The sequence below is a fragment of the Coptis chinensis genome, chromosome 6 (genome assembly GCF_015680905.1).
Source record: "Coptis chinensis isolate HL-2020 chromosome 6, ASM1568090v1, whole genome shotgun sequence".
NCBI lineage: Eukaryota > Viridiplantae > Streptophyta > Magnoliopsida > Ranunculales > Ranunculaceae > Coptis > Coptis chinensis.
The window spans coordinates 95,497,256-95,511,800 of NC_141461.1; the positions used below are offsets into that span (position 1 = coordinate 95,497,256).

The 14,545-nt window shown below is 38.2% G+C and overlaps 1 protein-coding gene across 1 annotated transcript; it reads left to right on the plus strand.

Moving 5' to 3' along the window:
• Nucleotides 1-92: 92 nt before the first annotated feature.
• LOC147495712 (disease resistance protein At4g27190-like) lies at nt 93-14,186 on the plus strand. The gene is made up of 6 exons (XM_086568459.1): nt 93-991; nt 6,759-6,839; nt 6,956-10,442; nt 10,939-11,089; nt 11,213-12,021; nt 13,392-14,186. The coding sequence occupies exons 1-3, from the start codon at nt 589-591 to the stop codon at nt 10,042-10,044; spliced, it is 3,573 nt and encodes a 1,190-aa protein (XP_086424585.1). The 5' UTR covers nt 93-588; the 3' UTR covers nt 10,045-10,442; nt 10,939-11,089; nt 11,213-12,021; nt 13,392-14,186.
• The last annotated feature ends 359 nt before the right edge of the window (nt 14,187-14,545 follow it).

The window sequence follows — 14,545 nt, forward strand, 5'->3', positions numbered from 1 at the left end:
TGTTGTTCAAGAGCAAAATTGGGAAAACAAATGCTAAAGTTGATTGAGGAGATGACTGATCTCTTAAATGCTGGTCGGTTCTCAGATGATGCTAAATGGTTTGCAGAAACATGTGTGTGTTTTTTTTTAATAATTTGGTTTGCCCTCAAATTTTACTCTCTAGTAGGGGTGTCTCTTTTTTCCGAGAATCCAATTTTTCCGAATTTGGATCTGATATTTTTCCGAATTTGGCCATAATATTTGTGTTCCGATATCCGAAATTCCGATATCTGATTTTTCCGAAAAATAATTGGATCGAAAGCCCGCTTTTAAAGGGTTCTGTGGGTCACTGTATCCAAAGATGTTAATGCTCAAAAACTTCAAAGCGAGATTGCAAAGAAAGTCACATTGGATCTTTCTGCTGAACAAGATGAAGCTACACGGTCGTCATTGTTGCTAAGTGCATTGCGTAGAAGGGGAAAATTTGTGCTTATCCTAGACGACATATGGGAGGCATTCGATTTACAGGATCTTGGAGTTCCTGAACCCACAAAAGACAATGGGTGCAAGATAATATTGACTACCAGGTCAAGGGAAGTGTGCGAAGGGATGCTGTGCCAGAAAGATGTCAAAGTTGAACTGTTTTCTGAGGACGAAGCGTGGGAACTATTCTTGGCAAATGTTGGTGAGGAGTTTGTTCCCCAAGTGGAAAAGTTTGCAAAAGCAGTTGTTGCAGAATGTTGTGGTTTGCCACTTGCAATAGTCACAATTGGTCGATCTATGAGAAAAAAAGATGTTGATGAGTGGCGAGTTGCATTATCAGAGCTGAAGGAGTTTACAAGTTTATACATGGCCATGGAGGAGAAGGTCATTCAGCGTCTGAAATTCAGTTACGATCAATTAAGGGAAAATCATCAGAAGTGTTTCTTATATTGTGCATTGTATCCTAAAGATTATGAAATTGACACTAGTGAGTTGATTGAGGGATATGGCCATTTACATCACGAAATCAAAACCTAAGTTCATGATCAGAACTGGGTTTTCATCAAAAGAAATACCACATGAAGGTGATTGGTCGGAAGATCTTGAGAGGGTTTTGTTTATGGGAAGTAGTATAAAAGATATTTCAATTACTCCTAAATGCCCCAAACTCTCGACATTGATCCTCGCTCAAGGTGTGGCTAAACTGAAACACGTTGCACATGGTTTTTTTATGCACATGAATAGTCTGACGGTTCTCAATTTATCTGCGACTCTTATTGAGTCGGTACCAAATTCAGCCTCTGATTTGGTGAATCTTCATGGTTTACTCTTATGCTATTGTCATTATTTAGTTACAGTGCCTTCTATATCCAAGTGAGAGTGTTGAAGCTCACAAGTTCTGTCATCAACTGAGCTGCCTAGAGGGATGGAAATGTTGGTCAACCTCAGAAGCCTTGATCTTGGTCGCAATTCTAAGTTGAATGAAATGATCCCCATGGGATTGATATCAAAAGTTTTCTTTACTTGAAGAGTTAAAATTGTTTGGAATAAAACCAGAATATGTGTATGCGCGAGAAAGAGGGGGAGATTTTGTGCGGGAACTCTCAAGCTTGACACACTTGGAGAATCTTAAAATCGAATTTCACGAGCTGTCGGACCTTATTGACGTATGGTGAATTTAGAAACTTTGAAAAGTTAAAAAAGTACTTTATTCTAATGGAAAGAGACATGTATCCCATAAGTCAACACCAGAGAATTCTATGTTTGTCCAACTCAAAGGGTATTCCTTGAAATGCCCTCGACTTCTGAAAAGCACTCAATTTCTTCAAGTTCATCATTTCAATGAAATCGCAAGGTTATCAGAGTTGCCCTTTGATTCAACAGACCTAAGAGAAATTTTCATTCGTTTATGCAATTCAATGGAATTCATAGTACCTGCAGAAGTTAAGATGAAGAGGGCATCTTCCTACAATGGGTCGAGAACATGAGTATCGAATCGTGTCAGAGACTAGTTTAGTAACTGCTGGAACAAAACTTAGCTGTTCCTGAAGATCCTTTTGGAAATGAATATGATTTTATATTATGCTTCAAATGAGACTAGTGAAGTTTAACTGGCCTGTGTTGAGTTACTTTGCGCATTGAACATTTGTTGAGTGAATGAGTGGTGGATTTTTACCCCCCATATTCTTGACTGTTTATCTAGGAAGTAGCAGCTTAAGCTAGAAGCTGCTTTTGATGCCACATTCTCTAATTTTCGTGTTTGGAAACTAGAACAATTTCTACCTTAGGGAAGATGAAGCTTCACCTAGTTTGGATGTTGGAGTTTTTAGGTGTCACAAGACGCGACCAGTTAATTATCTAAGTACTCCAGTTAGGGCAATTGCAATTTATACTTCCTGTTGTTTCCAGACATCCTCACTTTGTGCAATCCCTACAAGAGTATGAATGTGTATGTCTGTAGAGTTGTAGAGTATGAATGTGTATGGCTGGAGCCATCCTCACTTTGTACAATCCCTTTTCATAGTAAAATGTGTAAATTTCAGATTTCATTGCTAATTGCTTGTTTGCATTTGATTACAAAAAGCCCATGCAATTCACAGTTACAGAAGGGAATGGTGATTTCATTTCCTCCCTTCCACAAGACTTGCATCCCCTGTATACAAATCGGTCAACACGATCAGAAAACAAATTTCTCTCTACTTCTTCTCTTTTTATCAGCAAAATGCAAATAATAATTAGCTATGTGGAATATTTTACGAAATGGAAGAAACACAAAAACCATCAACCTTGGTTTGGGACTTCTTCTGATAAGAAGCAGCTATAGGAGTAAAACAAAGGGAAGTGCGTAATTAAATATGTTTGGGATAAGGCCCTAAAATTTCAATAATTCAACCCATTATCATTATCATTATCATATCTAAATACACCCAACTTTATGGGTCTCACAGGTTTATACAGAAGATTTCTTCTGACGCCTTTTGGTGCACCTCATATATTTTTAAATAAACCTTTAAGAGCGCTCAACCTTTAATATGGGGCCAAGCTAGCTTTAGTGCGTGCAAGCTAAGCCAAACTAGTTTCTTTTCTCTAGTGTGAAGAAAAGCATATTGTCAAGGTAAGCAAACTACTTTCACAAACAGAGTTGCCTTCTTCAATTCATTTCGTAATACAGAGAGATCGAAGAGTGTGCTTTCCTGAATTTCATTGTTCTACAAGAGTGAGTGGAGCCTATAAGAGTGAGTGTGCTTGTTCTTGATCAGATCAGCTTATTATTCCATCCAGTCTATAACATCAGTTCCTACCAACTATAAGGTCAGCTCTCTATTATATACTATAAATTTTCTTCTACGTGCCTTGTTATAGATCAAAGTAATACTGTCACTTCATGTATAATTGTTATGGTCTTATTACGTAATGCTGTCAAAACCAGCTCCATAGTTTATGTAATGAGAGTTGGAAAAATGGATATTTTGTTTATTGTTTACTCGTTCTGTTTTTCTTATGATTTATTCAGGTATGGTATCGTCACTCTTTAACAACTAATCAAGCTGGCTTTAGTGCGTGCAAGCTAAGCCAACCTAGTTTCTTTTCTCTAGTGTGAAGAAAAGCATACTGGCAAACTACTTTCACAAACAGAGTTGGCTTCTTCAATTCATTTCGTAATACAGAGAGATCCAAGAGTGAGTGGATCGGAGCCTATAAGAGTGTGCTTGTTCCTGATCAGATCACCTTATTATTCCATCCAGTCTATAATATCACTTCCTACGTACCAACTAGGCAACTAAATGGTCAGCTCTCTATTATATACTATAAATTTTCTTCTACGTGCCTTATTATAGATCAAAGTAATACTGTCACTTCATGTATAATTGTTATGGTCTTATTACGTAATGCTGTCAAAACCAGCTCCATAGTTTATGTAATGAGAGTTGGACAAATGGATAGTTCTGCTTTTCCTATGATTTATTCAGGTATGTATCGTCACTCTTTAACAAGTAATTAATGCGTTGTAATGACAGGAATGGAGATCCTTGTATCATCATAGCCGATTTGGGCTATGTCCTCATTTAGATTTCCTCATTTCTGCATTTATAGAATTTCACTCGCTTGTTATGGTCACCTTATTTATAATTCTTTTTACAACAAATTAAGGCATCCTTTTCTGAAATGGAGAAGTAATAGAGAAGGACAGGATTTACATTATTTTACTGAGTAATTAAACCGAGGCCACTACAACTCAATTGTTGTTCTTGTGGAACATATTCAACTGTGATAGCTTAAGAGGTAAATAACCCTCTCAGGTTTGTAAACTTAGCTGCCTGCAACTCAGGGGCGGATCTATGAGTTGGCTGACCTGGGCTGTAGCCCCCCTAACTTTGCTCAAAACCCAAAAGTACAGTGGTAATTATTCACTCCAAAAAAAAAAAAAAAAAAAAGTAGTGAGAATTAGTGTTAGTAGCCCCCCCTATTGTTGAATCCTGCATCCGCCCCTGCTGCAACTGCAACACGGGACATGGCAAAATGTTTCCCGGTTTGCAGAAGTATCCTTCCCCTCGTCTTCACCTACTGGTTTGAGTTCAGCGGTACCCATGCACTCATGCAGGGTCAACTTTTAGTGAGATCTAACGCAAAGCTAGGCTGGAGCCAGTAAAGAAAGTAAAGGATACCCGTACTTGTTGTAATCGGTATCAATGGCTATAGGTTTACTAATGGTGAAGTTCTTTGCCATGTTTACTTGAGGGGCTTTGCTAGTTCCCTTTTAACTCTTAGAGATAGATTACCACTGACAAGAAGTGAACTACTTCAGGTGAGATTCCACCACTGATTCACAAACCAATCACTGTCGACAAGTAGGTGGCATGCTCTACTTTAACCTTGAACTTGAACTTAAGTTGAGCAAAATAATGCTGTTTCCTTACAAGCCATAGGTTAATTCAGTTTTCTGCTGCTTTAATAGTAAGGCATGTTTCCTTGACATATCATATCAAATTTGACCTATAAGATTTGGAATCAACATGTGATACATATATGCTATGTTTTATTTGTTTGTCTAGCACTTTTATTATCCTTTCTGTCATTGTGTTTGATATGCTCTTTTGCTTCCTTAAATCTGCAAATACTGGTGCATATAGGAGGACAGACTGGGAGAATTTGGCACCTCAGCAACAAAATTTTGTATGGGAACTAAGCCAAGCTTTTGCAACTATTTCTATTGTTTCACTAGGAATATGGGTGACATATTTTCTTTCTTTATAAGTTTCAACAGTTGTCAGCAATCTGTGTATATATATGAGTATCACATTCATAACTTGTAAATACATGTGCCTCAAAACTTATTGTCGTTGAGATGATACGCCAAAAATAAACTCAACGATTAGTTATACATCTCTTTCTCATATTCTTGTGAGACCACAAACGGTTGTTCATCAACTATGTTTCTCAAACTCTTCATTACACCTTGTTCTTTATGCTAATTGTTAAATCATTTTGTTGATGAAAGGATTAAGAACCACTGATACGTTAGCTAAAAGTTTCAAAAAGTGGAGCATGTATGTTAATAACATGCAAATTATATACACAAAATTCAGTGCTCAATATAAGCCTAGGGATCTAGACGTTTTTGAAAGGTGCCTGCGCCCTTACAGAGAGCCTAGTAGTAGAAGATTATCAATCCTTTTCTGTGGTGACAAACTCTGTATTAGAACAAGGGTACAACCGTACAACCAATCTCTGCAGCTGTGTGACTTCTTAATGAATTTTTTCATTGATCAGTTAAGATACGAGTGATGTTGCCTTTTCAATTTGTTCTCTCTAATACGGTTATACCTATGCGCTTGATACCTAATGGCTAACAGAACTACAGAAGCACAAAAAACTCGATTTTCTGGGCAAAGTTGTGAGGCAAAAGGAATCAAAGAGTGTATAAATTGGTTCAATTCAGAACACTAGGGGTCTGCCTATACTTCTAGCTATCGCTATCCCACCTTGAATCCTACCCTCGCTATTAATTACACCCCCTTTCCATTTACTCCCTTCCACAAGACTTGATCCCCTGGGAATAAATCGTTCAACATGATCAGAAAACAAAGTTCTCTTTACTTTTCTCTGTACTATTTTAACTAACAAAATGCAAATAACAATCAGCAAAGTCAAAAGTTTGCAAAATGGAAGAAACCGAAAAACTAATCAACCATGGGGGTAGCTTATATTCTCTTGATAAAGAAGTAGCTGAAAGGGAAGTGTGTTTAGCTTTAGCTTTAGTTAGCTTTAGCTTTAGTCCCACCACCACGCGCAAAGGAAGAAGACTTGAAAGAAAAGTGGAGACCTGATAATACACTATGTAAGATATTTGTGTTTCACACATTCTCTCTTTATTGACTGTTGGAAGAAACATAGTTGTTGGTTTTTTTCATTTCATCACAAACAGAAGAGAGAGTTTTCCATAACTTCTTTGTGGTGCTCTGCTTAGCTTGGTCGATCTTGGACTAGTGCTCAGCTAGTCAGCTTAACATCACTCGATCAATTATATTATATTTAAGGTCAGTTTATTACAAATTTTCTTCTTCCTTGTTAGTTGCTATTATACACTTGATTATTACTCTTGTTTTTTAATCGTCTTTCATTGTTAAAGGTTAACAACATAACCATGTTTTGCAAACTTGAACTCTTGATCCATCACTTATTTGAAATCTGAGCTAACCAATTCTACTGATAAAGTCCAATGATGACTATCTCTTAAAACTGATTTGTATTTTTAGCTGCTAATTCTCCACCTTTACATGATTTTAAATGTGCAGATATCCAGTTCGTACTTGAACGTTTTCATTTGGTTCTTGTTATTAGAGGTTCAGAGAACAACCAACTGCCCAAACAAACAAGTGAGATTATACATATTCTCTATTGACTTAATGTTATGTATTTTACATATATCCTACTGGAATAGCTCTATCTTGTCTCATCACTTTAATTAACAACCAATGTGTTGTAATGACAGATATGGAAGTTGATGGAGCAGCTGTTGAAAGCGTACTGACTCGTGGCCTTAATCAGTTGGGTGTCAAAAGTCTGAGTGACCAAATTCAGACATTGAGAGACAAAAAAGGAGAACTGATTGCCAGAAAAAGCAAGGTGAACGAAATTCTGCAAATCGCAGAGATACACGGAAAGACGTGCACAAAGGACGCACAGGATTGGTGGAATAGGACCGAGGCTATTATACATGTGGCAGATGCTGTGGACAAAGAAGCCAAAGTCGCAAAAATATGCACAACTGGAATTTCTTGTACACCTGATTGTTGTTCACGACGGAAGTTGGAAATTTATTTTTTGAAATACGTTGAAGTGATGGATGATCTCTTAAATGAGGCTAGTCATTTCTCAGAAGAGTCTTTAACGTTTTGGGGAATGGAGATGCCGACTACACGACTGATTGGTAGTACTGCTGATAAGAACCTCAAGATGGTTTGGGAATGTATAGTAGGTGATGAGTTTGAGAAAATTGGTGTCTACGGCATGGGTGGCGTGGGAAAAACCACCATTATGAAGACAATCAGTAACCAGCTCGTGCAACAACGTATTCATTTTGAAAATGTTTTGTGGGTCACTGTATCCAAAGATGTTGATGGTCAAAAACTTCAAAATCAGATTGCAGAGAGATTTGCATTGGATCTTTCTGCTGAACAAGATGAAGCTATACGGTCGTCAATGTTACTAAATGCATTGCGTAGAAAGGGAAAGTTTGTGCTTATCCTAGACGACATGTGGGAGGCATTTGATTTACAAGATCTTGGAGTTCCCGAACCTACAAAATACAATGGGTGCAAGATAGTATTGACTACCAGGTCAAGAGAAGTGTGCGAAGGGATGTTGTGCCAGAAAGATGTGAAAGTTGATCAGCTTTATGACGACGAAGCATGGGAACTGTTCTTGGCAAATGTTGGTGAGGAGCTTGTTCCTGAAGTGGAAGAGATTGCAAAAGAACTTGTTGCGGAGTGTTGTGGTTTGCCCCTTGCAATCATCACAATTGGTCGATCTCTGAGAAGAAAAGATGTTGATGAGTGGCGAGTTGCATTATCAGATCTGCGAGAATCTACAAGTTTGAACATGGCCATGGAAGAGAAAGTCATTCAGCGTCTGAAATTCAGTTACGATCAATTGAGGGAAAACCACCAAAAGTGTTTCTTATATTGTGCATTGTATCCTGAAGATGATAAAATTGACACTAGGGAGTTGATTGAGTACTGGGTTATGGAAGGGTTAGTCAAGGGATCGAGCAAAGAAGATGAAATGCGTCGTGGCCATAGTATATTGAATACACTAAAGTGTTGTTGCATGCTAGAAGAAGTTTCTTTAGAAGGTCGTATTTATTTTGAAGCTGATAGGGAACTTGTTAAAATGCATGACTTGATTAGGGATATGGCTCTTTACATCACGAAATCAAAACCTAAATTCATGGTCAGAACTGGGCGTTCATCAACAGAAATACCGCATGAAGATGATTGGTCGGAAGATCTTGAGAGGGTTTCGTTTATGAAAAGTGGAATAGAAAATATTCCAATTATTCCGAAATGCCCAAAACTCTTGACATTGATCCTTGCTCAGAATTATCCTGCTACAGTGAAACACGTTGCACCTGGTTTTTTTAGGCACATGAATAGTCTGACGGTTCTCAATTTATCTGGGACTCTTATTGAGTCATTACCAGATTCACTTTCTGATTTGGTGAATCTTCGTGGTTTACTCTTAATTAATTGTGAGAAATTAGTTAGAGTGCCTTCTCTATCCAAGCTTCAGTCACTGAAAGTGTTGAAGCTCACAGATTCGGCCGTAGAAGAACTGCCTCATGGGATGGACATGTTGGTCAACCTCAGATGCCTTGATCTCACTGACAATTATATATTGGAAGAAATGATCCCTTCAGGATTGATATCCAAGTTTTCTTTACTGGAAGAGTTAAAATATGTGTATGTGCTAGAAAGAGGGAAAAATTTCGCGCGGGAACTCTCAAGCTTGACACACTTGGAGAATCTTACAATCAGATTTCACGAGCTATCAGACTTTATTTGCTATGGTGAATTTACAAACTTTGAAAAGTTAAAAAAGTATTTTATTGAAATGGAAAGAGTATATTCCGAAAGTCAGCAGCACGATAGAAGTCTATGTTTGTCCAACTCAAAGGGTATTCCTTGCAATGCCCTCCGACTTCCGAAAAGCATTCAATTTCTTCAAGTTCAACATTTCGCAAGATTATCAGAGTTGCCCTTAAATGATCAAACAGACCTAATAGAAATTAGCATTCGTTTCTGCAATTCAATGGAATTCCTACAACGGGTCGAGAACATGGGTATCGCATCGTGTCAGAGTTTAAGCAAGATATATGAGAAGGTCCCAGCACACGGAGCTTTTCCTTGTTTGAAGAGGTTAGATATCAGGAATTGTGATAATATCAAAGTTTTCTTGTCGTCTAGGTTGCTTCAACAACTTCTTAACCTTGAAGAGATCAGCGTGCTGTATTGTAAGCAATTGGAGGAGCTAGTGGTAGCGGATGAAGATGAGAGTGGTGCCATTCCAGTACTCCCGAGGTTACATAATCTGTACTTGAGATGTTTGCCAAAACTGAAGAGCAATTGGAGTCAGCTATTCATGTACAGCAACTCTTGGCAGGAAGTTTATATTAAATATGTCAAACTGGACCGCCTGTTTTCAACTAGGTTATTACAACACTTTCAATACCTGGAAGATATCAGAGTGGTGCATTGTGCGAAATTGGAGGAACTCATTGTACAAGAAGAAGAAGAAGCATGTGAAATTGATTATACTGTCGCACTCCCGAGGTTGACGGAATTGTCACTCGGCAATCTACCGGAACTGAAGAGCATTTGGAAGGGCGTGATGGTTTGTGACTCTCTTCAAACAGTTTATGTAATGAAGTGTCCTGAATTGAAAAGGCTCCCTCTGTTCAACCGAGAACATCAGTCAGCCCCACCTTCTCTCGAATATATCCAAGGAAGCAGAGAGTGGTGGGATTCACTCGAGTGGGGAGATTATCCACGTCCTGAACATCTCTTTCGAAGGAGGGATTGAAATGATATTTTTCTCGAAAATCTTCGCTTTTTGGCTTCAATCGGTTTTCCTTTCTGCTTCGATAATCTGCTTCTACACTGAAAACCCTTTCGATCAAGGTATGTGTCATGTTCATCCGTAGTTTCAAGCTTTTCATCAGAAACTTTATTTCTTTTTAGGATTTTCTTTGATTTGTTGCCGTTTTTAAAGATTTTTAAATAATTTGTTGTTCAATTTATCCACAGATAAATTCGAATTTGTGTTGATTTTTCGTGGAGATTCAGAAATTCTAGTCTTGTTTTGGTTTCAATTGATTGGAATTTTGAATTTGGTTGTTTTGTTTTTTCAGTTGAACTGATTTCTAGAGTTTTTGATTGCGGGAATCCTCACCGATAGTATTGGAACTTCTTTTGGTGATGGTAAAACTCATAACGACTTCTATAATCTCAATTATTTGTTCCTGTCAATCAATGGTGTCTGTGTGTGTCCGCAATGTGATTTGTTGAACAGTCAAACTGGACGCAGAGGACGCAACAACTTAATGTATGAACAAGAAGATGTATCTGAATGAGGATTTGATTTAATTTGTATTGTTTAGGTTGAGTATATATCTATATTACCTATTGATCTATGAAATGAGTTTTAGACACATTTTTTCAAACTACACAAGTTTATGGTACTATATTTGTAAGTCTTTTGTGATACACAATGCATATCCTGTTTGATCTAAGCATTTTGTGGAGCATCCTAAGTATGTAACTACCTGTAGGAGTGTAGGACTAGTACTGCAAAGAATGTTGGCTCATTTATTTTCTTACTAACCACTTCTATCAGTACATTGTATGCATACACTTTCAAGAACTTTTACTTTGACATTTATCCTTAGTCTGCTGAAATTAGCATTAAAAAATGCAGATAGTTAAAAGGGAAGATGGTTCAGAGGAAGCTCTTGAGACCACTGTCTGGCTATTTAGTCCTTCGTTGGAAATTTGAACTGTCTCATTCTGCGTACATGTCCTGCCTTGATGTTGGCAAACCAAAGCGCCCAAATCGTCTTCCTGTGGAGGTTAGTAAGATACCTGTATTGTGTGTTACGAGAAATGTTTCCATTTACTCTATATTGACTCTCTAGAAATATTCCTCATTAGTATGGCGTGACTTATTCCCATCGCATTGCCTTCTTCAACAGCGATAATTGCAATACATCCATTTTCAATTTCCATAGAAGCTTCCTCAATCCTAATTCTTCATGTGATCTCTGTCTCACATGCTGTCTGGAACTCAAGACGCTAGCCTGGGGGTAATGAAGTGTATTCTTTTCAGAGACGGTATGTTGAACGAGCTCATGGTCAAGACTCAAGATACGGATGGCAAGGGTGTAACTAGGGCCTCAAGAAAAAGATCTGACTGGGAGGGAGCTCAATCATCAGAAGGTTCATTAACAGATGTGGTTGGTCGGTTTCCTGACTGGACAACAACTGTTGACTGTTCCATTCCCTGTCCTCCGAAAGAGTGGTGGTTGTGGTTCCAAGATTCTTGAATTGAGACGCAGCCTCAAAGCTAATTGGGCATGTAACTTGCTTAAGAGTGCTGAGAAACTGACTAGCAACTCTCATTTCCCAAATGTCGATTCCCCTATTGGCTGTTCTTCATGTCATCCTTTTGTGGGGAAGGTCTTTAAAAATCTTGAAGTGAGGCGGGCAACTTCATTATTTTGTGGGGAAGGTTTGTATTCTGAAGTGATAGTAAGGAGTAAGGACAACTACTTGTATTGCCCCAATGCTGTTGACCTGAGAAATGATGAAATTGAGCAATTTCAAATTCATTGGATGAGAGGTGAACCGATTATTGTTAGACACATATGTACTTGAAAAAACATCTGGTGTTAGTTGGGAACCAATGGTCATGTGGAGGGATTTCAGAGAGACAGGTTCCAAAAGAAAACTCAGAGAGGAGACGCAAAGTGATAAGGCTATTGACTGCTTGGATTGGTGTGAGGTATAGATCTCATATTTTTTAACTTTTGTTACCCTGCAATCTTATACCTGTCAATGGTTGTGTCTACTTTTTTCAGTCTAATTTGGTTAAGATTATTAAACCGTGAGACCTTGACCTAGCTTCAACGAAGTAGGTACTGCTACTAGTAACTTCAGTCACTAAGGTGCTGTATCTTATGAACACAAGTTCTGATAGGATAAATTATGAACGTGTAATCTTCTAGTAAAGGATATCTTATCCTATACTTTGTATTCCTTTTGATTCTCAGATATAATATCTCTATTTTTACCACTTAAAAAGAAAAAGAAAAATGGTAGTTAAAAATGTGTATTGCTCTTGTTTATAGCTTCCTCTCTAGTAGTAAAATGGGTTCACACTCTTTTTTTGGGTATTCTGTTTTTCCATATTGTTTTAACAAAATCAACAGAAATTGCCATGTGTTACAGTAGAGATACTTTAACTGTAGATAATCTCATAGAAATTTCTTATATTCTGTTTCCCTAACTTTTAAAGTTACACCTACGGAACGGTGTTAGGCGCTAATTGGTCCTACCAGTATACTCCCCTCCAGTTAGTGGGATCTGTTGAAGTGTGCTTAATTTGATTTATTTCTTTTTCCTGAAGAAAAAATATCACATATACCATGATAGTTGTCCTATACATAAGGGTGGAAATCGAGCTAAACAAGCCGAGCTTTACCATGCTCAAGCTTGGCTCGCTAATTACACGAGCTTTAAATTGAGCTCGAGCTCGAGCTCAGCTCATATAGTTAAACGAGCGAGTTCGAGCCGAGCTTAAACGAGCCGAGCCCAAGCCGAGCCCGAGCCGCTAGGTTATTTTACACTATAAATATGCTATTTGAGCTAAACGAGCCGAGCTTTATCAAGCTCATTTGTTACACGAGCTTTAATCTGAGCTCGAGCTCGGCTCATATAGTAAACGAGCGAGCTCGAGCCGAGCTTAAACGAGCCAAGCCCAAGCCGAGCTCCGAGCCCTCGGCTCAAATTCCACCCTTACTGAAAACTTAGATGATGAAACACTTTCCTTTCCTCCTTACGTCCTTGTACTCTATGGTCATATTAAAATTAAATTACGACATTGGGTTCTCTGATTTCAAGTAACTGCTTGAATGTGACTTTGATGCATAAGCTTTATACATTTGGAAGTATCAAGTGATGAACTATCTGTATTGTTGTTCCATATTTAAATTTTCGAGTCTCACGTCACTCAATTGACATGTCTTATTGGATTGACTTTAACGCATATTTTAGTAGACATATTTCACTATAGCAAGTAAGTTGCGCGGGTTATACTATATTGAGCAATTAACTTGTAGAACCTGAAATGCCTTTTTTTTTTTGCTGTGGCAGTTACTGTCAGTGAAGTAGAGACTCTGAATGAACTTGTTAAGAAACTGAGCAGCTGGATAATCGATTATGGGCTTATTCACAAGGTCTGTTCTTTTAGCTTTTCATGAGTTTCCCAGATTAGTTCAGGATTGATTGCTCATCACTTGTCCCATGCTCGTGATCACTGATCAAGAGGAATTTCAGCTGGCCTTATTCAGGAACAGCAACAAGCAGAGTCTCTTTGCAGATAGGGTCTTTTGCTAGCTTCTCTATTCGTATTGGTTACTGCAAATATGAGTGCTATGTGATCTCTTGGAGCTATGCCTCAATTCACTTCTGTGGCTGACTTGTCTCGGATTAAATTGTGTATGATGATCTGGTGATTGTAATTGCATGCAGAAAAGATGTCACCATCTTTGCATTACTGTTCGAGTTTCTGTGGAATTTGTCTCTATTTGCTTCCAATGAGTTAGAACATCCTGATTACAGAACCTTTTTCAAGTCAATGTACGCACAAATATTCACCAATTCTGTATAATGGACGCTACGAGGATAGGTTGTGCTTGATGAAGTTCCCAGAAGAGCAAATATGGACAGTTTCTAATGTAATATTGCAAGTTGCAACCCCTAGGCCTCAATTCCACTTCTTTGGTTGTAATTCGACGAAGTCTTCTTGTAGCCCTCGTAGAGAACTCATTTGTACAAGGGGTAAACCTTAATTAGTGGCCTAGCGTGATGCTGTGTGTGTGTTTTTGTACGCGCTTGTTGTGAGGAATATATTGACAGTTCTTATGCCAGACTAACTTAATTCATCAAGGTGCAGTGCCTCCATATTTTTCTTTTTTCTCTTCTTAAATTGTTCAATTAAACGTATCTGTTCTGTCTAAACTCAACATTCTGAAGTCCAATGGTGACGTAGTGTCCTTAGATAATATCTTGCCTTTGTTGAAGAAAGTAAGCTTCAAGATAGCAATGAGCATCGCTAGTAACGTTACTCATGTTGCTGTAGATGACGACAACGGAAGGGATGCTCCTGCATCATTATGTAGCCCGAGAACAAGGTGAGCCTCTATAAACCACCAGACCACTATGTATACAATCCAATGCAAGGAAAGATGTGCAAATAGATAAAGAAGCAACAGAACAAAGGGTAAGCATATGGGACCAACTGCTGG